Source organism: Cylas formicarius, unplaced genomic scaffold (genome assembly GCF_029955315.1).
Source record: "Cylas formicarius isolate icCylForm1 unplaced genomic scaffold, icCylForm1.1 PGA_scaffold_10__41_contigs__length_53128322, whole genome shotgun sequence".
Classification (NCBI taxonomy): Eukaryota; Metazoa; Arthropoda; class Insecta; order Coleoptera; family Brentidae; genus Cylas; species Cylas formicarius.
Window position 1 is genome coordinate 38,212,731 of NW_026844214.1, and position 24,352 is coordinate 38,237,082.

Genomic DNA, 24,352 nt, shown 5'->3' on the forward strand with positions numbered 1-24,352 from the left:
ATATATATATATATATATATATATATATATATATATATATATATATATATATATATATATATATATATATATATATATATATATATATATATATATATATATATATATATATATATATATATATATGATGACACTATATTCCGGGATATCATCCGTTCGCTCATTGAACTCCGACTGGAATCCTGCATCCGACTGGAATCCTGCAAATCTTGCATCCGACTGGAATCCTGCAGACGTTTCGCCAAAATCTCACTTGGCATCTTCAATGCTCGCGCTCCGAAAACACTTCGAACACTGAGTGAGAATATATATATATATATATATATATATATATATATATATATATATATATATATATATATATATATATATATATATATATATATATATATATATTTGCAATATTTTTGAAACGTTCCTAACAAGCATAATAAAATCATTACAAATCCACTGAAAAACACAAGTTTAATTTGTATATAAAAAATTAGTTATTTTTATAAGAAATCTGACTAACCCACTGGATACTACGTAAAAACCCCTATTCAGACCAGTTTTTGATAAGATAAGAACTAAACTACAAATTCAAAAGTTTCAAAATAAATCTGTGTGTAAAAAAAAGCTGTATTGAGTCACGAAATTTGCAACACGCTACCCTTGTTAATAAGATAGATATGCCGTACAATAAAAAAAAATGGGCACACTGTACATATTGGAACTACATATAATTTTTTGTCTCTTATATTTATAATTTATATACTAATCTGATTTGCGCACTCATTCTTCGAGATATTTTTATCCTTAAATCGCTTACCTGCAATTTTGGAATCGTACGCAACCCCAACTCCACAGATTCCGTTGTCTCTTGCCGCTGCTACTTCGCCAGCGCATCTCGTTCCATGGCTAAAACAAGTAAGTTATAATGTAAACTACAAAATACAAAGATAAAGGAATAGCCTATATAACCTTGTATCTAGAAATGCTTCCATTAATCTAAATCCAAGTTTAATACATAAAACATTTTAAAACTGTATTAATAAAAGTAGTGTATCAGAATGGTGATTTAATTTATGCGTTTAAAAAGATAGAAGAGAGAATTTGCTATTAAGTTTCGATTTTTTCGATTCTCGAAAATAAATGTCAAACTTTGATTTAAAAACGCCGGCCGATATCTGCAGTGTTAAAACATATATTAAAATCGAATAAGAGACTTGCTTTGCAGAACAATCAGTTAATGAAGGTATTTACTGGGCTTTAATTTGTTTTCTAAAAAGAAGTCCGTTTCTTAATTTTCTTAATTATAGCAGAAACCCGAGTTAAAAACAATTTCATACCGTTCAGAAACGTTTTTCTAATTAAGTCAGGTCCTTTTAATGGAATGGTTATTAACCCTTTTTTTAATTAGCCGTTGGGATTCTGGCATTTTATTAATCGGATAGAGTGAAGATGAAAATGGTGAAACGTTATTTACAAAACTTGTGAATGCGTCGAACTTGTCGACGTTCCGCCAATCATCTTGGTGGCTTGTTCTGAAACTGGTTTGCATTCTACTCTGTATCTGCTTACCTGCTGTTTGAGAGTGATAGAGCTGAAAGAGGGACACGAACTTTGCCTCGGATCCCTGATTCCCATATTGGTGAAAGGTAAAGATCTAAGTCCTGGTTAAGATTATTTGGTTGTTTGGAAATTCCTAGAGGATTTTTCGTTGGTAGAAGAATTTTAACTCGATCGAATAAGATTTCTTTCCTTATTCCATGAATGTGTTCGGCAACTGCTGATGAGTTTATTTGTCGTAGTTGTAAGGCTGTTCTTTTAGCCTAGTTGATATTTTTCGTTCTGTTTCTTCGATGTATTCCTTGCAGCAGATGCATGGATTGCTGTAAACTTCTGGTATCTCCTGGAATTTTGTCTTTGACGGATCGAAGACGTTGGATAAATGGTAAATCTGGTTTTAAAATTATATTTCTTAAGAATTTGATACTCATTTTTTTTGATAGGTTGTGTGGAAAATATTAGAGAGCAGAGCAGATGTTGCGTGTTTTAATTTTGGGCTCAGTGATTCTGGTTGGGAGAATTTTACGACTCTGTAAACGAGAGAGTTAATAAACGATGTTTTTTGCACCTGATGGTGATGTCATAATGCATTAACGTATCGATCTGCAGGTGTGAAGAGGTTTCTGTAAATTGAATGGATCCAATGTGAGGCCTAATTTTCTATTAATAGCAATATATAAGAATGGGATTCTTGTCGTTTCCATAGTTTTGGTTTTAGATGGAAGGTGTCGGGAGCTTTCTTCTTAAAATCTTCCATAAATATACTTGCGACGAGCAAGCAACAAAGGAGAACTCATATATCTTGCTGATATTTGTTCATAAATTTGACCGTAAACAAGAAAAATACGCTTCAGACGGTCAAATTTATGAACAAATATCAAAAACATCTGTGGGTTTTCCATTGTCATCAGGCATAGCAAATATATTTATCGAAGCTTTTAAGAAGGAAGCCCGCGACACCTTCTGTCTAAAACCAAAAGTGTGAAATTTTACCATTGAATTTGCAACTAATTTTTTTTTGTAAAACGCTTTAATGAAGTATAGGACACAACATTAAGCTATATAAGATTGCGAAATATTAGATGCGAACAAAGCGTACTCGACCTGTTGGAAGTTGGGTAATTCGGACGATACCGACTGCCGAACTCCATTGGTGGGTACGGTGGGACGTACATAAATTGCGACGTACATAATATTGGATCATTATAGTGGCATATCTTTCTTATATTTTATTTAACGAATGATGGACAATTTATTAAGATTTCGCATAATTAAATAAAGTTTTCATTAATAGTAAAAAGCTCTCATTTTTTTTAAAAGTCATAATAATATTATTATGAAACTTACTTTGTACCCTAGTAGGCTGTGGTAACCAAATAACTGTTTATAATTGTTTTAAGTGATGTTATAATTAGGAGTTAGATTTTGACAGATGTAATTTTAATCAAGCAATATCATTATTACTTAAGTTAAAAAGGTATATGGTGAAAAAAAAAAAGAGAGTTCGAAAGTCCAGTCCTGGAGTATCAAAGAAAGTTTTCGGTAAGGCGAATTCCAGAGAAGAAGCTATTTTGAAAAATTTATGTAAAGTTTAGGCAACGTCCAAGACAAGACCACGACAAGTTCTAACAAAGGAGAGGCAGTTGGATATACTACTACATTTTGAGAATATACCACTTGTCAAGCCGCGTTGGAGTTGAATGTTAAAAGAATTAGCCTCAGATATTGTTTAAAATTAAATAAATGAAAAGCATTTAAGTTTTTACCCGTGCAATATCTAGAGGAATGCGTCATATACTTTGGACCAATGAGTCGATTTTTCATCCAAAGGGTCCAATTTTCAATCGGAAAAACAGAAATTACTGGAGTGATAAAAATAAGAAAAAGGTGTTGAAATTAAAACTACAAGTTAGACGATCTGTGAAAGATCAAAGGTTATAGGGCTAATTTTTTTTAATGAAAACTTAAACTCTAGATGATATTTAAATATGCTCACAAATGAAATACAATCATTAATAGTAAATGAAATACCAGCTTGTGAACGTGCTCAATTAATATGGCAGCAAGATGGCTCTTCGTACCACTGGGGGAACGATATCACTGAATTTTTAAATCAAAATTACTATCTTCGGATAAAACGAAATGGATTTGGCGGCCACGTCGAAGTCCAGATCTTACCCACTGGAATTTTTTAATGGGGGACAATTAACGATATCGTATATAAAAAAACATGCATTATGGTAAATGAACTACAAAGGCGTATTAGAGAAGCTGTAGTACAACTCAATAACACCGATTTTGTTTCTAATGCCTTAAACCACATAGAGGTTGTTTATACAATGTGGACTATTCAAAATGGTGGACATTTTGAAAACCTACTGTAGATTTTCTAATTTGTTTTACCTTAGTTTTGACTTTAATTGTTAGAGTTACTGCTGTTTGTTGCTTTTACTTGATACTGTTACTTATTTAAATTTTTAAACTTCTATCATAATTATGCATATAATTTTACATCGTTGACGTTTTAATTTCCTAAACCTATAAATCTCTGTACTACCTTACCTACAAAAAAGACCCACCACCCATTCCAATAATCCTTAAAATTAATTAAAAAATAAGAACGAGTTGCTCTTTAAAAATTCTTTAAAATCATTAGGTGTCAGTATTTCCAAAAACCGTTAAATTTAGATATACTACATATATATACCAAATTATATGTGTTTTGGCCAGCTTTGAGAAAAAATATCAAAAACATGGGCGTCTCATTAAAAAAAATGGATACTGCAAATTGAAGTTTTAAAACAATGTTCTTTAATTTAAGACACCCTGCATAATTTTAAAATACCTAGTCATCGCAGATCATTATAAGGAAGTTTCTGTGAATGTGTTTAAAATTTAATGAAGTAGTCATTACTGGTAGCCGTGGAAGACCATAATTACTAAGAACATAATTTTGCATAAAATAATATATACTCTCAATTTCTGTCTAAACTACACAAAATTTGGAATTAGTAGTCAAAAAATATCGAAATATATAGGGCTTTCCGTTTAAAATTTTAAAACTAATGTTGGTCCGGCACTTATCGGACACCCTGTATATATAAAAAATAAATAATTTAAAAATTTAATTTAAACCATAAAACTTGTGTATACACTTTTTTTTTCTAAAATCAGTAGTGTTTGAGAAAAGGTACAGGCCCCTAAGAAAGTGCCCACCCTGTACGTCTTTCAGCGTGTTTCGTTGCGCGCTATTGGGACGATTGGGACTTTTGCGCGATATTTACCAAAAAGCAAATCTAGATAATGAGAGGTGTCTCGAACTGATTGCATTGTATTGGGAAAAACATTACTCTAGAAAACCAAATAAGTTCACTACCATAAAACGTAAGGGGGCGATGCGTAGAGAGAAAATTGGGTGTTTATGTTGTTATATTTTTCCTTTCTTCTTTCATATTGAAGAAATTGATGACTTTTTGTTGTCGTTCACCCATCGACGCAATTTTTTATCTTATTTATCATACCTTAAGAAATATAATGTTAAAACCAGATTTAAATCTTTTTTCTTCGATCCTTTTAAGACAAAATTCCGTTTGAAATACATTCTAGAAAAATATTAACTAAGACAAAAGAATATGAAAGAACCTAACAACACTCAGCAGTTGCCGAAGACAATCATGAAACCGAACATCAAATCTGATTCGACTAAACAAAAATTTTTGCATGTAATCAATTCTACTACCAAAAAAATCTTAGAATCCATCTCTTAACATTTCTTAACCGCGACTCAGATAATTTACCTTTCAAAAATATGGGAATTAGTCATCCCAGACCATATTCATGCCCCCCTCCACACCCTTCAAACAATATATAAGCAGGTACAGAGTAGAATGCAAACAAGTTTCAGTTAACGTCTGAAGAAGCCAACAGGATGATTGGATAATGAAACATCAGGAAGTTACGTTACAATTAAAACAAATTTCAAAACTCGGTACAGACGGCCACCTAAATAGAGTATCTCGATCTGCAACAACATTAATCTAGTTGAAAGCATCTTTGATAATAGAACGTTAATGCAGTTGTTTTCTTCGCTTAAGAATAAAGCTGCCTTTGTTCGTGTGTGTCGACGGCATTTACAAATAGTTTTGTAATTAGGCAAATGATTGGGCGCAGTGAAGTTCGGTTTCTTCATTTTACGCAAGATAGGATGTAAAAGTTCGAAAGGATAAAGTGATATTTTCAAGTATGCTGTGTTGCCGCTTTTATATAAAGATTTCATTTTTAGATTCTGCTCTATAAATAAAGTAGATTTTTTAAAGATACTTCCACAGGCTACTGTAATACTTTTTACATAACTTCCGGATTCCTCCTGCGTCGGTTTCAGTCAAGCTCTGAAGAAGCCAACAGGATGATTGGCGAGACGCCAACAATTTCGACTCAGCATTAATTATAATTATATAATAAAATATAATAAAATTATATATATATATATATATATATATATATATATATATATATATATATATATATATATATATATATATATATATATATATATATATATATATATATATATATATATATATATATATATATATATATATATATATATATATATATATATATATATATATATATATATATATATATATATATATATATATATATATATATATATATATATATATATATATATATATATATATATATATATATATATATATATATATATATATATATATATATATATATATATATATATATATATATATATATATATATATATATATATATATATATATATATATATATTATATAATAAATTCTAATATAACACTGGATATAATATGACCTTATAAAATGTTCTATTTACAAAGAAGGCCTGGCGGCTTGACAGGAAGGAATCTTCTGTCTTAACTAGTTGATTATTGGCTTTTCAAAATGGGAATGAAATTGTGACTTGTCCACGAATACGCAAAAATCCTGTATACTTAATAATATGATATTTTGAAAGCATAAATGAATCCAAACAACTATTGTCTCTAAGTTCTTTTGATGATTTTAATAGATTCTGAAAATAGGTATCATTCGATTATAATAATAAAAAAAAACTATTTATTTTTTTTTCAAGCTTTGTTAATAATATTTTTTTACAGCCATGAAAAGTATTTAAATGCTATACTCAATTTACATAATAGTTGCTAATCGTTTTTTTTTTATTATTCTTTCAGATTATGTACTGTCGCAGAATTTCGAGATTGGTGGCTCGAAGTAACAAAGAATAGAGACAGAGAAAATAATTAAAATGAAAGACTTTATGTGTATTAGAAAGAGAAATTAGTATGTGTTTTACTCTCTACCCTACAATAACCACGTTTCTGCTATTTTAACCATTGATTTGATCTATTTGTAATTTTTTATTTGGATGTCTTTCAGCTCTGATAGTCGAGGCAACAAGTATAGTATGGAACACGTTGATAAACTTTTTCAGTCACCAGTTTGATTTGGAACAAGCGGAGCAAGCGTAAATTTTTTGGGTCCAATTATTTTTTCAATTATTCTTTGTTTTTTGACTGTGTATTACAATTCCAAAGTATTATTCAAACGGCAGAACCAATAGTAAAAATATTTGTATTAAAATCTTACCTGTTAAACCAATCGTCTGTGTATCTTGGATAAGGATATGGATCGTTACTGCTGAAGTCGTAACTCGCTTGTGCATTCTGTAAAATCCAAAATAAGGTATTAGTCATACACTAAAGCGAATATTTTACGGAGTTTCAGTAACATTGGAAAATCATTTTTGACTCCTCGACCTTTGACGAAAAAAAATTTTATCAATAGGAAGGTATTAATTACTACGTAATTTATTATTATTAACTGAAATGACATAGAGGCAATATACGGTAATTCAAGATAATTCCTAATAATTTGGATGCTTTGTCTCTGTTGCAATTGATGTTGTTAATATCGATGTGACACCGCCCTGCATAGGCCATTTTAGTTTTAGTGATTCAAATTTTAATACGGGAGTTGAAGTATCGTATCTATCCTGTATTGTTCACATTCGATTCAGATTTTGCATCGATCAAACAGAATTCTATTACTTACCCGTATTTATTTACAAACTTACATAATTATATTTCAGATCTGGATGCATGTAGTCAACTCCTGAAACAATAATAGAAGTAAAAGTATATAAAATGGAGCAATTTAGTAGGAGTTGTTTAGGGTCATACCGACGCAGTGTTATCTTCTGTTTCTCTGTTTTTATACGAACCAGATTTTTTTTAGAAACAAAAGAGTTATCGGCAAATGTCAAAATTATTGTAAATTGAAAAACGCGTTTTTTACCAGTAAATATTTCTAAAATTCGAGCCCATGACATGTAGGTCGATTTTGCACTATCTGTTGTAGAAATAGATTTCACCTGTTAAAACACTCCGATTTCGACCTTGAAAATATTAATTCTAGATCTGCCATCTATGGCACGTTAGATTTTTACATAAAACTGCCAAAAGTGTGTTTCGAAAACCTAAATTAAACACTGCAGCTGAGGGGAAACAAAATTAATTAAAATAGTATCAGTTTATTCCGAGGGAATTTTTTGAGGTCATTCTAAATTTCACGTTTTCAATTAAAATTTAATCCGCAAAAAAAATCGTAAAAAGTGTTTATCAACAAACCGTTTTAATTTCGTTTTTAATTAAAAAGAGTAATTGGAGTTGACGTTTTAGCGCGTGTAAATTAAACAACGAAGTTGAAATATTTTATTAGAATATAAACACGTAAAACTGCGGATTATATGAAGGTACCCCTAATAGACCAGACTGGAATTCGTCGAATTGATAAACTGTGCTAGGAGAATGTTTAGGAAACGACACTGATGCATTATAGTTAAGTGCCTAGGTATCAGAATATTTTACTTAAAACCTTACCAAAACTTCTCGAGTGCGATAACTTTCAACGGTTAGGAAAATGCTTTCAGACAAGATATTTGCTTGTTAATTGAACGTCGACACTTTTCCATTAATTCTGCAAACAACCTCAAAATAAAGTTTTGTCATGAATTAGTGAAACTTTAATTGATTCCAGGCAGCTTTTGATAATGTTGGTTGTACGCGACAGATGTTTTGGTTTTTTATGATCACGAGTGGAAAGGACAATGTCCTACTTTTTGATTGTGGAAATTTCGTCTAGTTTGCAAACACCATTTCTTAGGAGTCATGACATAAAGAAAAGATTTTTTTTTTAAATAGCTTAGGTAATACCGTATCATTTTTTTAATGCATCAATCTACCTTGAGAGACGTTAATAATATAATATTTACAGTTGCTTAAACGTAGTCGGCCGTAATCTTTAAAATAATTATTGAAAAATTTTGGTCAGCACAAAATGTCACAACCAACTTATGCGAGTTGCTAAATTTACGGATTTTTTGTTATTAAGTAGTTTTCAACAATTTAACTTATCAATACATTTTGGATAGATATATGCAGGATGCGATTTTCAATAAAATTTTAGTAATTTATTATTTATTATTGGTTATGATATGGCTCCATCTATTTTTAAGATTTAGTTAAAGGCTAAAGTTAAAATTAAAAAACGAAAAGTTGGCTTTGTGTTAATTATTAATTTTTACAACCTTACAATTTACAACTTATAATATTATTTTTTGTCATTGACGGCACAAATCCTCCTTCACGAATTTAATTTCTTTTTTGAAGTTGAGTCAGTAGTTTATTTTTTCACTATATAATAAAAAAATAAATAAAACGAGTTGGAATAAAATTAGAAATACCTCTGCTAGAACGTATATCTACAGCAAAATCCTGGTCTAAATGTCGTTTTTTAGTTTTAGAAATATGGCCTGAAATATGGCCTTTTAAAAAGATTTCACTATATGCGTTCATCCGCTTATACAGTTCTATAAGTATAACCTTCTTCAGGGAAAGGATGGTCAGTCAAGCTGATATACCTATATGTCTACTTCTTTCAAAGAAAACCCTCATTTTTTTGTTATTTAAGGTCGGACCATTTCAATAGAAGATTCGAACAGGCAATCGAATATTTTTGAATACTTGTCTGATATAAAGGAAATAACATGGAAACGGAATTTGAATTGGGATTCGTTCTTGCATGTGTTAAAGTTTGTTGGGGTTAAGAAAAAATATATCTTTTTGTGACATCAACGTGCTTTCACAAAACTGACATCGAAAACAATTTTGCGTAAGAAAATAAAATTCCGAGCTTTATTCAATTTATCTTCTCGGCATCTTTCGAAAGCCCTCAAGTGACGCAGTTTAACAAAAGTAAATCGCATTCAGACGAAATACTCGCTTGTATTTTTGGGTCGGAAATAAATAATTGACCGAGGTGGTATACCAGATTGTTAAAAACTTTCAACAAAAGTTAATGTTACTTCAATTACTGACAGAAATGTTAGTGGAGGTGTGGGAAATCCCTTTAAACTTGGCTAAAAAACGTTTAAATAATTTTTCCTGTGTGTGTGTGTGGTGTGTGTGTGTGGTGTGTGTGTGTGGTGTGTGTGTGTGTGTGTGTGTGTGTGTGTGTGTGTGTGTGTGTGTGTGTGTGTGTGTGTGTGTGTGTGTGTGTGTGTGTGTGGTGTGTGTGGTGTGTGCGTGTGTGTGGTGTGTGTGTGTGTGTGTGTGGTATGTGTGTGTGTGGTGTGTGTGGTATGTGTGTGTGTGGTGTGTGTGGTATGTGTGTGTGTGGTGTGTGTGTGTGGTGTGTGTGTGTGGTGTGTGTGTGTGGTGTGTGCGTGTTTTTTTTTTTTGTAAAGTGGCACGAAAAAAGTCTTCAAAAGACACCGTCATCGTAAACTCTGCCACCCATCTTGCGGCAGATATCGATAGGCGGTAGTGTGGAGATTTTTACCCACTAAAAAAACATACCTCTTCCCCTCTCCCCGCAGATGGTAGGGGGAGGACTGGATTGGAACCGCTTTAGCATTACATCAATCCAGTCCGTGCTGCGCCCTATGGCGCCTACTCCTGGCTACTGGTCCCTTTCTGAAATTTTATCTTTCAGAAGGCGCTGGCGTAGGTTGCAACAGCCGACCAGTTTTCCTCCTGTTCGATCATAGACGTCACCAGACTTGAGGGGGAGAACCTGGCGCCTATGATTTCTTCGGTGCTACTTCTATAGTCCTTCCACCGAGCACACTCAAAGAACGTATGTTCAGCGTCGTCAATTTTATCAGGACAGTACTTACACATAAGGGTGTTGTGTAAACCCATCTTAAAAAGATAAGCGTTGAACTGTCCATGTCCCGTCAGTAGCTGGGTCAGATAGAAGTCTGTGTCCCCGTGTTTCCGAGAAAGCCAGACATTGATGTTCGGAATCAGACGCTCCGTCCATCTGCCCGTCTCACCCGTCGTCCATCGGTCCTGCCACTCTTGCTGGGTTTCCGCTTTTATCCTTGTTTTTGCCTCCTTGAAGTTGTCGCATTTCCTTTTAGCGTCATAGAGCTTGGCTCTCTCAAACGCTAACAGATCGACAGGCGTTGCTCCCGCAATGACCAGTATTGCCGCTTCGGAGACGGTGCGGTATGCACAGGCAACCCTAACAGCGCCTCTCTGTTGCACTGCTGCTATTTTGCGCCTGTATGTTTTCTGCTTAAGGATGTCCGCCCATATCTCTGCTCCGTAGAGCAGTACTGAGTGAACTACTTCGAGGAGGACTCGTCTTTTTTTGGTTCGAGGTCCCATCGTGTTCGCCATGTTCCTTGATAAGCTGGATATCGTCTTGCTAGCTCTCCGGCCTGCACTATCAATGTGTTCACGGTAAGATAGTTTTTCGTCTATCATTACCCCTAGGTAGCGTAAAGCTCTCGTTGACGTCAAAGTTGTACCTCCCATCTTTACGGTGAATGGTTTAGGGAACCATTTTTGTCGAGTCAGTACAACCATCTCTGTTTTCTGCTTGGCAAGTGTCAGGTAGTGTTTCTCAAGCCAGGCTTCGATTGTGTCAGTGGTCTCCCGAAGTAATAATTCTGCTTCCTCGACACTGTCCACTTCTATTGTAGCCGCAACGTCATCCGCAAAACCCGCACGTTCCACTTGTTGCGGCATCGGGATCCTCAGGAGCTGGTCATAGTCTGCGTCCCATAGATCGGACCCCAACTCTGAGCCCTGAGGCACGCCGGCCGTTATGTCGTGCTCCTGCGGGCCTTCCGTCGATTTTACAATTAGCGTCCTTTCGTCGAGGTAATCGTCAACCATTTCCAGATTTTCTGGCTCTATATCAAATTTATATTCTAGGGCGTCCAGAATATCTCCCCAATTCGCGCTGTTAAAGGCATTTTTAACGTCAAATGTTAGGAGTAAACATACTTTGCGAGTTTTGAGACTACCAGACCATGTTCTTCTTGCAGTCTCTATCACCTTCTGAATCGCGTCGATCGTCAATCTACCTTTCCGAAACCCGTATTGGTTGGTAGCAAAACCTCCAGCACGGTCAATGTCGTTTCGAAGCCTGCCTTGAATGAGCTTTTCCAGCAGTCTCCCAGCGATGTCAAGCATGCAGAGTGGTCTAAACGATGAAGGTGTTGAGGTTCCCTTTCCTTTGTCCAACAGGACCAATCTCTGCTGCTTCCAAACCGTGGGAAACGTGCCAGTTGCAAGACATGCATTGTAGGTGCCCAGGAGTATGTCCAGGTATTCCAGGGCTACAGTCTTGATCACCAAGGCTAGAATGCCATCTAGGCCGGGTGCTTTTCCTATCTTGATGGTCTTTGCCGCGTCTTGCAATTCTTTGGTAGTAAAGGGAGTCGTTTCTCCACTTTTAACATAGTGTCTCTTCCTCCGCGGCGGGTGTTTGGGAAACAGCTCCGCCACGATGCTATACATTACGGAGGGGGGTTTTGGCGCTTCTGGTGCAGCTTTTCCAAGTCGTTTAGTGACAATTTGGTAGGCTTTACCCCAGATATCATTGTTGAGGTCATTGCATAAGTCTTTCCATAGCGTCGTTTTCCTTGTTTTGATGGTTTTATTCAAGGTTTTTTTTGCGTGCTTGTACTCGTTCACATACAGTTCCTGATCGGGTGAACGTTTTGCAACCCTCGTTGCGCGGCGACGTAGCACATGGCATGTTCTTCGTAATTCTGCTATCTCCGGTGACCACCAGTATGCCGGTCTGTGTGCACCCCGAACTTTCAGTCGTGGCATAGAAGCGTTACATGAGCCGAGAATAACGTTCATTTTTTTTTGTCACTATTTCTTCCGTCTCCTTGCGGGTGCTTGGATTGGGGTTTCTCTGGAGAGTTGGTATTCTCCTTATGAGAAAAGTTCGTAGATCATCGAGGTCAAGCTTGCTAGCGTTCCACTTCCTTTTGTATAGGGTGCACTGCGGAGCCGAGCCAGGTACAAGTCCAACACTGAAGGTCACATACTGATGGTCACTACCGCTGTATTCTTCGGATACGGTTCAGCCCTCAATCGTGTTCGCAATCCTTGGGGTCGCTAACGTAATGTCAAGGATGGATTCTTGGTACCCTGGTCTCCGGAATGTCGTGGTATTTCCAGTATTCAGTACAATGAGGTCGAGTCTTGCTGCGGCATCAGCGACTTCATTGCCTCTGGTATCAGAGAACGCTGCGCCCCATTCTGCCGATTTGGCGTTGAAATCACCAGCTACAATGACTCCGCCGTTGAACTTGCCGATAGCGTCCTCTATGGTCGCCAGTTTCTGACGGAACACACTGATTCCCTCGTTAGGCGAGAGGTAGACGCTCATGAAGTAGGCTGTAGGGGTTTGAATCCAGACAAAGCCTGCTCCACTTCCGCTGTTGATTGCGGTAATGTTCTTTGTATTTGCGATCCATAGTGCTGCTGTCCCAGTTTCATCTGCGAACCATAACGCGCCCTGTCGCTTCAGCTAGAGCTGCGCGGAACGCTTTACAAGCTCCGAAGCCAGGAATATGACACAGGCTGTCCTTAGCGTCATTCGGACATAGAAAGCACTTCGGTTGCTCGATGCAGTCGGCTGCCCTGTGACTTTCTCCTGCGCATTTAAAGCAGTACTTGCTGCGGTCTGGCCCCTTACAGGAGTGCATCGCCTGCCCATACCTGAGACATCTGGCACAGCGTACCACTTTCGCTACATGCCGTACGCGGCAGCTTACCCACCCAACCTTTATGCGAGCCTTATTGAGGGCCTTGATCTCATTGGTCTCGTCAATCTCGCAAATAGCCGCTCTTTGACCTCGTTGGGTAACTTTAGTTAGGTTGACTCGCTTGATTTCAAGGTTTGCCGTGAAGTCTCGCCCAAGTGCATCACGGACGTCGTGTGTGCATCGTGGACGTCGTGTGTGCATCGTGGACGTCGTGTGTGTGTGTGTGTGTGTGTGTGTGTGTGTGTGTGTGTGTGTGTGTGTGTGTGTGTGTGTGTGTGTTGTGTGTGTGTGTGTGGTGTGTGTGTGTGTGGTGTGTGTGTGTGTGTGTGTGTGTGTGTGTGTGTTGTGTGTGTGGTGTGTGTGTGTGTGGTGTGTGTGGTGTGTGTGTGGTGTGTGTGTGTGGTGTGTGTGTGTGGTGTGTATGTGTGGTGTGTGTGTGGTGTGTGTGTGTGGTGTGTGTGTGGTGTGTGTGTGTGCTGTGTGTGTGTGTGCTGTGTGTGTGTGTGGTGTGCGTGTGTGGTGTGTGTGTGGTGTGTGTGTGTGGTGTGTGTGTGGTGTATGTGTGGTGTGTGTGTGGTGTATGTGTGGTGTGTGTGTGTGTGGTGTGTGTGTGTGTGGTGTGTGTGTGTGTGGTGTGTGTGTGTGTGTGTGTGGTGTGTGTGTGTGTGTGTGTGTGTGTGTGTGTGGTGTGTGTGTGTGTGTGGTGTGTGTGTGTGTGTGTGTGTGTGTGGTGTGTGTGTGTGTGGTGTGTGTGTGTGGTGTGTGTGTGTGGTGTGTGTGTGTGGTGTGTGTGTGTGTGGTGTGTGTGTGTGGTGTGTGTGTGGTGTATGTGTGGTGTGTGTGTGTGTGGTGTGTGTGTGTGTGTGTGGTGTGTGTGTGGTGTGGTGTGTGTGTGTGGTGTGGTGTGTGTGTGTGGTGTGGTGTGTGTGTGTGTGTGTGTGTGTGTGTGGTGTGGTGTGTGTGTGGTGTGTGTGTGTGTGTGTGTGTGTGTGTGTGTGTGTGTGTGTGTGTGTGTGTGTGTGGTGTGTGTGTGTGGTGTGTGTGTGTGGTGTGTGTGTGGTGTGTGTGTGTGTGGTGTGTGTGTGTGTGGTGTGTGTGTGTGGTGTGTGTGTGGTGTGTGTGTGGTGTGTGTGTGGTGTGTGTGTGTGTGTGTGTGTGTGTGTGTGTGTGTGTGTGTGTGTGTGTGTGTGTGTGTGTGTGGTGTGTGTGTGTGGTGTGTGTGTGTGTGGTGTGTGTGTGTGTGGTGTGTGTGTGTGTGTGGTGTGTGTGTGTGTGTGTGTGGTGTGTGTGTGTGGTGTGTGTGTGTGTGTATGTGTGTGTGTGTGTTTAGGCTGTCCCATTTATTCATTTATCTTCAATATACTAAGCCATCCTGTAGTAAGTAAATATCGCTTAATATATTTCAAAATATCATATAATTCAAACATTATTTGCAAAGCTGAAAATATTAAAAAAATATATATTAGTCTATCCGTAACCAATATAATACAAATTGTGTTTAGAATCAGTCAACTTTCTTACACATTTATGGGACATCCTGTATACATAAAAATAATCTTAGGTTTGCGTCTCAAGCATCTGTGTAACTTTTTTGTTTATTATTTTTTCACCAACCGTGTCAAAGTTATCAATTGTCGACGCACTATTGGGATTTGTATGTAATATTTAGTGCATGCGAAAATGTAATAAAATAAAAGTATGTGGTTCCTGATATACGGTATAAGACCATAAAATGGCATCACCAAAAATTAAGAAAATGCTGTGAAAAGCATCCTGAAACAGGTAATCAAATCGATCGCATTTGTATCATGTTGCTCGCGAAGCGATGCTTTATAAAGTTTAATTGGGAACTAGATCTTCCTGTTTGCTATCAATTTCTATCCGCATCCGTTTGCTGTCTAGTCTCGATAATTTGAAACAATGGCGTTTCGTTTTCTGATTTGATAGTTTTGGTTAGTGGAGGCTTTCTATGTAGAATTTATTTTTGATTCGGGTATATTTTGTCATTTTCAATTTATGGATCTTATCTTAATTAATTTTCTATAGATTTGAAAATCTTAATATCTGCATTTGAGATTGACGAAAAATATAGCCCTACCAGCGAATATCAAGAGGAACTCTCCGTTTTCCGATTGTTGGGGTTAGATCAAACAGTTCGAGATGACACTGCTCGAATATTCCAAAAATAACCTTGGGGTTTATGGGACAAGAATCTCACGTGGTAAAGTGACGCGTCCCGCACTCTAGATCGGTGTATAATTAGGTATTTTACAGAAGGAAGTAGAAAAAAATATAGATATAGAAATGAGTTACGATTATTTTATTGATATTAAAAAACTATTAGTTTAAACTTATTTTAAATTTCATTGCGACAGTTCAGGCGATATTGTCAAAATAAATGACGCGTTTTTCTATAAAACATCTTTTAGTGAAATTGACTACGAACGCAGAAGTATTAGACAAAGGAAAATGCGAACAGGCGCGATTTTTACATCTTTTGGAAATGTGAATTACAAAGAAAAAGTTTAATGACTTATGACTGATATGCTAAAAAGAAATGCTATTAAAAATTGTCACAGTCACTTTTATAATAGCCTGAAAGGTGGCAAAGGCTGAAATGTCACGGATTTTTTAGTTACTTTGAATATAGTACTTTTTGTTTCCAAAAACCAGGTCAGTTGGTTGTTGCTTCTGCTGTAGAATAGCTTAGGTTTTGTTTACGTGTCATGATAATTCTTCTTTTTTAACAACAGTAACTATCTACCAAAAACTATAGGTCCTTTGTTTTTTATTGTTTACGGGTTAAAAGATCTGATAGTTGTTTCTTTTCTTTTAGAAATAATACCTACTTAGACATGTATCAAAAACTATAGGTGGTTTGTTTTTTAGTTTTATAGTTTTTCCTTGTTTTTTATAGTTATTATTTACGTGCCAAAGTTTATAAAGGCACATTTTTTTAAGTTATTACCATGTACCTATCTCTTAAGATGAATCTGCCGTATTATATTTTATACGTATTTTTGATCTACTGTTTTATTGCATTTTATTAAAAAAAATCAATAACGGCACAAAATTTTAAAACATTTAAAAGACATCTCAAAAAATATTTTTGTATTAAAATGAGAATAATACAAGTCAATATATAATTATAAAAACATATCACTCTAATTTTTTTAATAAGTAGGACAGTTGATATGAGTTATCTCAATATTTCAGATTTTATTTTCCTAAATCACTGATTTTCACGGAACTGTTATTTTGTGGATGTGCCATTATTGAAACAACGAAAATGCCACGACGTTTTGGCAGAATCATGGTATACCTGCGAAATTGTTTTCTCGTTCAAATATTGAAAAACAGAAATTTTAATAAATAGCATATTTTGCTAAGCGACTCAATCTATTTAAACTCAATTTGTTAAAACAATAGCCATTTCAGGGGCGAAGTGACAACATGACCAGCTTATATAATTAATTAAAAAACGAGAAACTGTATTGGCAGCAAAGGTTGTATTTATCCAATTGTTAACTTACCGTCATCCATAATCGCAGTAGTAATATTTTTGCCCGTGACCCCTTGGGCCCAGGCGGCTTCGACGTTCAAGTCTAGTTTGGCTTTCCCGCCATTTTGTCCCGTGTTTTTCAGATACCATTGAAAGGGAAAGTATGGATCGGATGGGTCGCTGTGAGGCTGAATATCTTTCACCAGGTTTTCAACTTTTAATGGCTTATAACCCCGCTTGACTCTGATGAACCCGGGTTGTTGTACGGCAGTATGGATCTGAATATAGCAACAAACAATAATAAAAGAATAATAATGTAATAAAAGCATTAATTTTCAAATCGGCACGCGACAAAACTACTGAATTTAAAAATGTAAAAAATACAAGGTTAAAGTTTTTTATTCTGGTTTTGAAACCATCCGTTGCATATGGTTGTAAATTGGAAATTTACTCGAAACATCAAATTACTATCTCAAACCGTTTGAGTAATAAAGTGTACCCATTTTTTTGTGTTACCCAGTGTTTTAGATTTTTAGGATTAGATTACTCAAATCAAATCAGATTCTTTACTTTTTTCGAAGAATTCTAAGGTAGCAAGGAACAAGTCAGAAAAGAACACATAGAAGAAATGCCACAATATTATGCCACAATATTATTATATTATTACAGATATTGTTTGTATTTTCGTGTACAAACTTTTTTATTTTAGTATTAATATTTAAAATATTTTTTAATTCTTAGTGTTTCTCACATATTTTTAATTTTATATGATGTTTGAAAGTCTAAATATATCTATCGATTTCTTCGACTGAAAGCCTTTGTTATATATATTTGGGGTTGGTATTTAAAAATCGTTAATAGCTCCTTTTTTCAAATGGAAACACCCCAAAAAGTGTGACTTTGCATAAGGTTGTCAAATAAAGTCATATTTTAAGTGTATAAAGCGTTTTTCAATAAAAAAAAGGTAACACTAAAAAAGGTAATTCATTATTTGCAACATTCAGAAAAATAGATTAAATAATTATTTATAATTAAATATAAGTAAAAAAATTCTTTGTCTAAATGTTTTTGATAAAGTTTGTTCGATTCATTAAACTTAATTAAAAATTTATAAATGTTTCAGAAATATACAACTTTTTGAAATAGAACACCTTTTCAAAGTGTCAATTATGATAAAAATGGGGTGTTTCCGCTTGGAAAAAAAAAAGACCGAAGAATTCAGCAGACTTTCGAGCAGTGGAAAAATCGAAATAAACTCCTCACATTCCCAGTCAGCAGAAAGAAATTTAGGAAAGAAAACAACCGAGTCTATATATTTTCTATTGCTTCTCACAAATTTCACAGTACAACGGTGGGTTATAAAATAGCAAAACAAAACGAACTTGAAAGTCAGTTTGGTTACTTTCTTGTTATATTGCTCTTGTTGTAGGAAAAACCACGGGCAAGGATGAGGCCAGATTGATAAGCACAGATTGCTCCAAGAAGTATTAGAATTTGTTCATGTTAAATTTTTGATTGTTAGGATGGTTTCTCAAATTTTTAATTTTAATTTTTGGCTACTCTATATTTTTAACGCTATAAGTTGCTGCTGCTTCACAATTTTAAATGTATATTATTGCATTTTTCGATCCTCTAATACCTTATGTTTTTGAATAATATATTCCTAGAAAATATTTTTTTTTCATTTTTCCAACCTAAACAAGGCTTCAATTACATTTTTATTACTACGACATTATAGAAATTGAAAATTTAGAATGCAACTTATGAAGGTACTGTACATTATTTCTTATTATCGAAATTAGTTCTATATTATGCAGGGTTAGTCAAAACTCATTTGCCTACCAGATACATCGTTCAAAATGGAAATTTTTCTCTTATACATGGACAATGTAACCAAACGTATCCTGTAAACACATCAACAAAAAAAAATTGCATGAATTAAGAAAAACTTTGCAAACTACGGTTCGACACTAAGGGTATTTCCATCTTTACCAAAAAAAATATCCCTTTTTAACAAATTTACAAAATTTCGAGCCCTGAATGTTGATGATTATGCTAAGAGAGTGCCTTTTTGTGACATATTGTTGGTCTGCAATTCAGGACTCTTTATTTTTGTCAAAAATTATTTGGACCTACGAATTAAAATTTTCTGAACAAGCTATTTTCAATTGAAGGAATGAACACTTTTTGTGTTATTATATTATATTTAGTACTATAGTATATTATATTAAGAAGAACGGTAAATGATTCTCTAGAACTTCAGACTTCTTGGTATCAAGTAGATGGGGCATTGGCTCACTGCACTGAAGAGGTGTCACAAGAATAATATGAATTTTTAATTGGTTTCGACGTTTGAATTCGATGTGGGATTGACCAGCTAGATAGCTCTACCTTATGCTATTAGAATTTTACTTATGGGGTGCGTTAAAGTCACACGTCTATTTGACACCAGTGCAGAGCAAGGAAGAGTTACGTCATCGGAGATAAAGAAGGCTACTACCTTCAGTCCGGATTTTAAAGTGTTGAGAATGCAATGATGAACACTTCGAATACCTAATGTGAAAATTGGATTCATTTTTCTGCGTGCAATTTTTATTTGAAGTACTTAATATTCTCTTAGTGTAAATATTTTTTAAGATGTATTTCGCAAAATGGTTTGTAAAGCTTTTTCTAATTCTGTCAAATTTTCTCTTGTTGTAATGTGTGATTCGTTTCATTAAATTTTCTACATGTTCTGGCTATAATGTGGTTACATTGGCTACTAACCAAATTCATTCAAACAGCACTAGTTTCTTTCCACTTTGAATTGATTTTATCTATAAAATTTGCACAACAATCAATTATGATTAAATCTTTATTGAACTGTTAAACGGAAAATGAATTATTTAACATAAGATGGATATTTCATGGCCACCTAAAAGGTGAATTATGCCAAAATAATCAGAGAGACTTGCTTTTATTTCAGAAACCAAGTAATACATTATTCGAAAGGGAATTTAATTTGCTTTTAGATTATGTGATAATATATAGAGTGTTCTATTTAAAAAATGCACTTTTCACCATTTTTGAATCTCGTAGGAATTTCATTAGTTTTGACCAACCCTGCATGATATGGAACTAATATCGATATAAAGAAATAATGTATAGTACCTCCTTAAGCTACGTCGAACATTTTAACTTTGTACGGACTCCAGTGTGGTGGTAATAAAAAATTAATTGAAGCTATGTTGTGGTTGAAAAATAAAAAAGTAATAAATTTCTCGGAAACTACTAAGGAAAAGTATTATTCAAAAACAATCATGATGGTCGATTGGTCACATCCGAATATACTTTGTGCGTCTCGAGCGACAGGTTCGGCTACGCAAAGCAAAATCCGTCCGCTCGTGGTATAGTGGAAAATAAGACCATGGTAAGGAAAGCGAATAAAAGGAAGAAAGAAAATTCAGGAATGCCTCAGGAAATACGAATGAAGTAAGTACCCCATCGCCAAGTAGAAATTTTGTATTTCAGAGAAACGTCTGCAGTAGATGAGACAAATATCCACAGACAATGTATAATATTTTCTGGTTTGGGTTTTTCACTTTGTGAATCATTTCAACCTAGCACAGTTACTGACTTGTACACACCGGAATGGCTTCTAAAAAAGATAATAACGTAATATTGTGTCGTATTATATACGTGTATGAATCATAGGTAAATGAGACAAATATTATGATGATGTCTAATATTTTCTGGCTTGGGTTTTCACTTTGCGAATTCTTTTAACCCACCACAGTTACTGACTGGTGCACACCGGCGGGTCTCATAAAAAATCTTTCGTATATTATGCCGTATTATATACATGTACATGAGTCACAAAACATCGAATAACCAAACTTAATGGTTACATATTTCCTACAAAAACTATTCTTTAAAAATCCATTCGGATTTTTCGTACGAAAAACATAGCCAATAGGTGGTGTAATCGTACCAGCGATGAATTTGGAAGTTAAAAACTGACGAAACTAACACGATGCGTTGATATGAGTCACGTTTGTTTTCCGTTGTGGGTATCTGTATGCTATAGTTTTCATACAATTTTCAGGCACGAATTCAGATTCTGAATCAATATCTACTACAGATACCGAGACAGAATGATCAAGCACCAATAATGGTGATGAATCGCAACAACAGTATCGTCCTTCTGGAAGGGATGCAAAAGAGGTTTTTGGAGCATACCCACTAGAGGCAAAATCCTTAGTGCCAGATTTATGCGAAGACCTCGCGGTGAGGTGGACTGTGTATCTATCTCAAGGTCTAGACAAAGAAACCCAGAGGAAAATTGCCAAATCCCAGGCAATTGCACTTTTTTGCAAGGTCCGAAATTAAACCGGGAAGTGCAGTGCAGGTAATGTTTCCCACAGCTGAAATAAAAAAGGATGGATTCCTGCAAGAGTTACAAACAGCGCTTGGAAAGGCTATGTCAGCCTTAGGCGAGATTAATAACAAATTAACGTCGAAAACACAGGAAAGTGAACAACATCCATGCATCAAGAGACTAGTTATTCTGTCAGGTTCAGTATGCAATCTCAAATCATCGAAAATTTTTATCGTGCTCACATTTTGATACAAAAATTCAAAAAGTGGCGTTGAATCAGACAACTGACAATATGCTGTTTGGGGAACATTTCTGCGAAAAAATGTGCTAAGAATCTAGAAAATGCGGCAAAACAGATTCAAGCAGGCCCCTCAAATCAACAAACAAAAAACAGGGTGAATGTCTCGAGAACAAGATGGAAGCCATTCAAGAAAGCAGATAGGAAGTCAGAGGAGACCAAATATCACAAGTTCAAGAAATGCGACAAAGGGAACAGCAACAGTAACATGAAAGGGCGAACGAACTGGAGAAGGCAATAATCGAGGTTAGCAATATAGATATGTATGCCGGTAGAAAAAAAATGTGTTTTGACCAGTGGTCAATCCAATCCAATTGTAAACCGAGACAAAATGGGGAATGCAGGTTTGTACTAAATCTTAAACCACTAAACAAATCTCAAAGAATTCGTATTTTGCATCCGTCGATCTAAAGGATGCTTATTTTGTACTTCCAGTAAATGGTAAATACAGAAAATATTTGAGCTTTAAGCTTATGGGAACATTTTACGAATTCAAGACTCTCCCTTTTGGGTTTTGTACGGCTCCGTATGGTTTCTCGTAAATTATTTAGATATTTTTTTACTAATAGGTAAAGAAAAAGCCGATTGCGAGAATAACATTAAAAAAACCTGCTAGATTCTAACACCACTAGGATTTCTTATCAATTGAAAAAAAAGTATTCTTAAGCCAACTCCAACTATTTTCTTAGGGTTTGTTTTAAATACTGTAACAATGAAGATACAGTCTCTAGATGAAAAGAAACATAAAATTAAAAAACTAGTAATAACATTTTCTAAAAAACAAAGAATTAAATTAAGGGAGTTTTCACAATTTATAAGAACTTTAATTTCAGTATGTCCAGCAATGAAATATAGCTGGCTATCCACAAAAAAGTTTGAAAGGGTTAAGTTTCTCATCGAGAGTGAACCTCGAAGAAGACTATACTTGGTGACTTCTGAACATTGATGGGCGGAACAGGATATTAAATTTCTCACAATTTTTACGGGTGCCTCAAAATCCGGTTGGGGTGTCTACTGTAACAACCAAATTGTTGTCAGAGGTTTCTGGGACCAAACCAATATTCTGGAATTATATTATTTGGGTTACAACAAGTAGATAATAAAACCGCCATATATCACATGAATAAAATGGGAACGGTCAAATACCCACATCTTACTCTGCGCGAAAAATCTGGCAATAGTGGGAACAACGAAATATATACATATATGCTACCTTCATAAATTTCATAAATAACATTAATGCTGACAAAAACTAAACTAACCAAAACTGTAGAAATAGCAACATCGAAATAGAATACCGGTTAAAGGAGAAAATTTTCTGTAAAATTGTCAGAAAATTTAGACAGTCGGGGATAGATCTTTTTGCAACCCATGTAAATAAATAATACCAAAATTTTGTATCCTGGCTGACACAGGCCTAACGCTCTCTTTGCACGGTTATTGCAGATATTATATAAAATTCGAACCGATACTGCAAAATGTATTTTCTTTTTGAAAATCTTACCCGTGTTTTCCAACAATGGAAATTATGATATCGTTAGAATTGCTAATTCAATTTCAAACCCGAAGAAAATCTTCTTTTATCACTTTTTAGAACTATTCATCCGTTGTGGCAGCAACTTACCCTGGAGACAGCGATTTTATCAAGGAGAAACTTGGGAAAGGAGATAATCGAAACAATGCTGGCCTCTATCAGCAACAACGCACTCAAGCAATACAATAGCACCAAGATGGTGGACATTTTGATACGGCAACTTAAGTAACGTTTCCACCCAGATAGAAACACTGTCCTGGATTTCTTACAAAAAAGGATTTAAACATCTACTCACTTCCAATTGCGTTCTAGAGAGATTTGTGAAAAGCATTTTTTGAGCTGCGCCTTTCATTTCCCAGGTCGAATGAAATATCCAATCCTGAACCAGTATTAATGATGATAAGTAATCTTCACCCCTTAGAGAGCTTACAGCTACAAAACCTGACGATAAAGCTCGTATTATTACTTGCGTTGTTATCTGCTCAAAGAGCAGATTTTTGCCCAAATCAATATTAGTAACACTCAAGTATATTCAGAATACTTTCAAATAATTGTTACTCCTAGTTTAAAAACGTTGAAGCCAAATAAACCTGAGGCTTGTTTTAGATTTAGATTTTTTAAAGACCAACCCGAAATTTGCACGTCTTCTGTGTTAATTCATTATATTAAAAACACTTCAGCGCTACTGAAAGATGAAGACAATTTACCTCAATTTACCAAAAACAAATCTCATAACAAAACTACATCTCAAACAATTTGCCACTGGATTAAGAAAGGATTTAGCAAGGCAGGTGTCGACATTAACAAATATAAAAGCAATAGTACAAGACATGCCGCATCCTCTGCTGCGACCAGATCGCGTATAGCTATTGAAACAGTAATGCAGACAGCAGTGTGGTCTGACAAGGCAAACACATTTCAAAAATTTTACAATAGGCCTTCTTGCCCTGAAACTCTCAATACTTATCTAGAAAACA

At 35.3% G+C, this 24,352-nt stretch overlaps 1 protein-coding gene across 1 annotated transcript in view; it reads right to left on the bottom strand.

Annotated features, from left to right (window-relative positions):
- The window catches only part of LOC132700217 (neuroendocrine convertase 2), a 69,066-nt gene that overhangs the window by 31,078 nt on the left and 13,636 nt on the right, over positions 1-24,352 (bottom strand). The window contains exons 3-6 of the mRNA XM_060667427.1: positions 17,218-17,464; positions 7,682-7,719; positions 7,195-7,271; positions 812-900 (exon numbers count right to left, since the gene is read on the bottom strand). Coding sequence (XP_060523410.1) covers positions 812-900; positions 7,195-7,271; positions 7,682-7,719; positions 17,218-17,464 — 451 coding nt within the window. The remainder of the gene's footprint in view (positions 1-811; positions 901-7,194; positions 7,272-7,681; positions 7,720-17,217; positions 17,465-24,352) is intronic.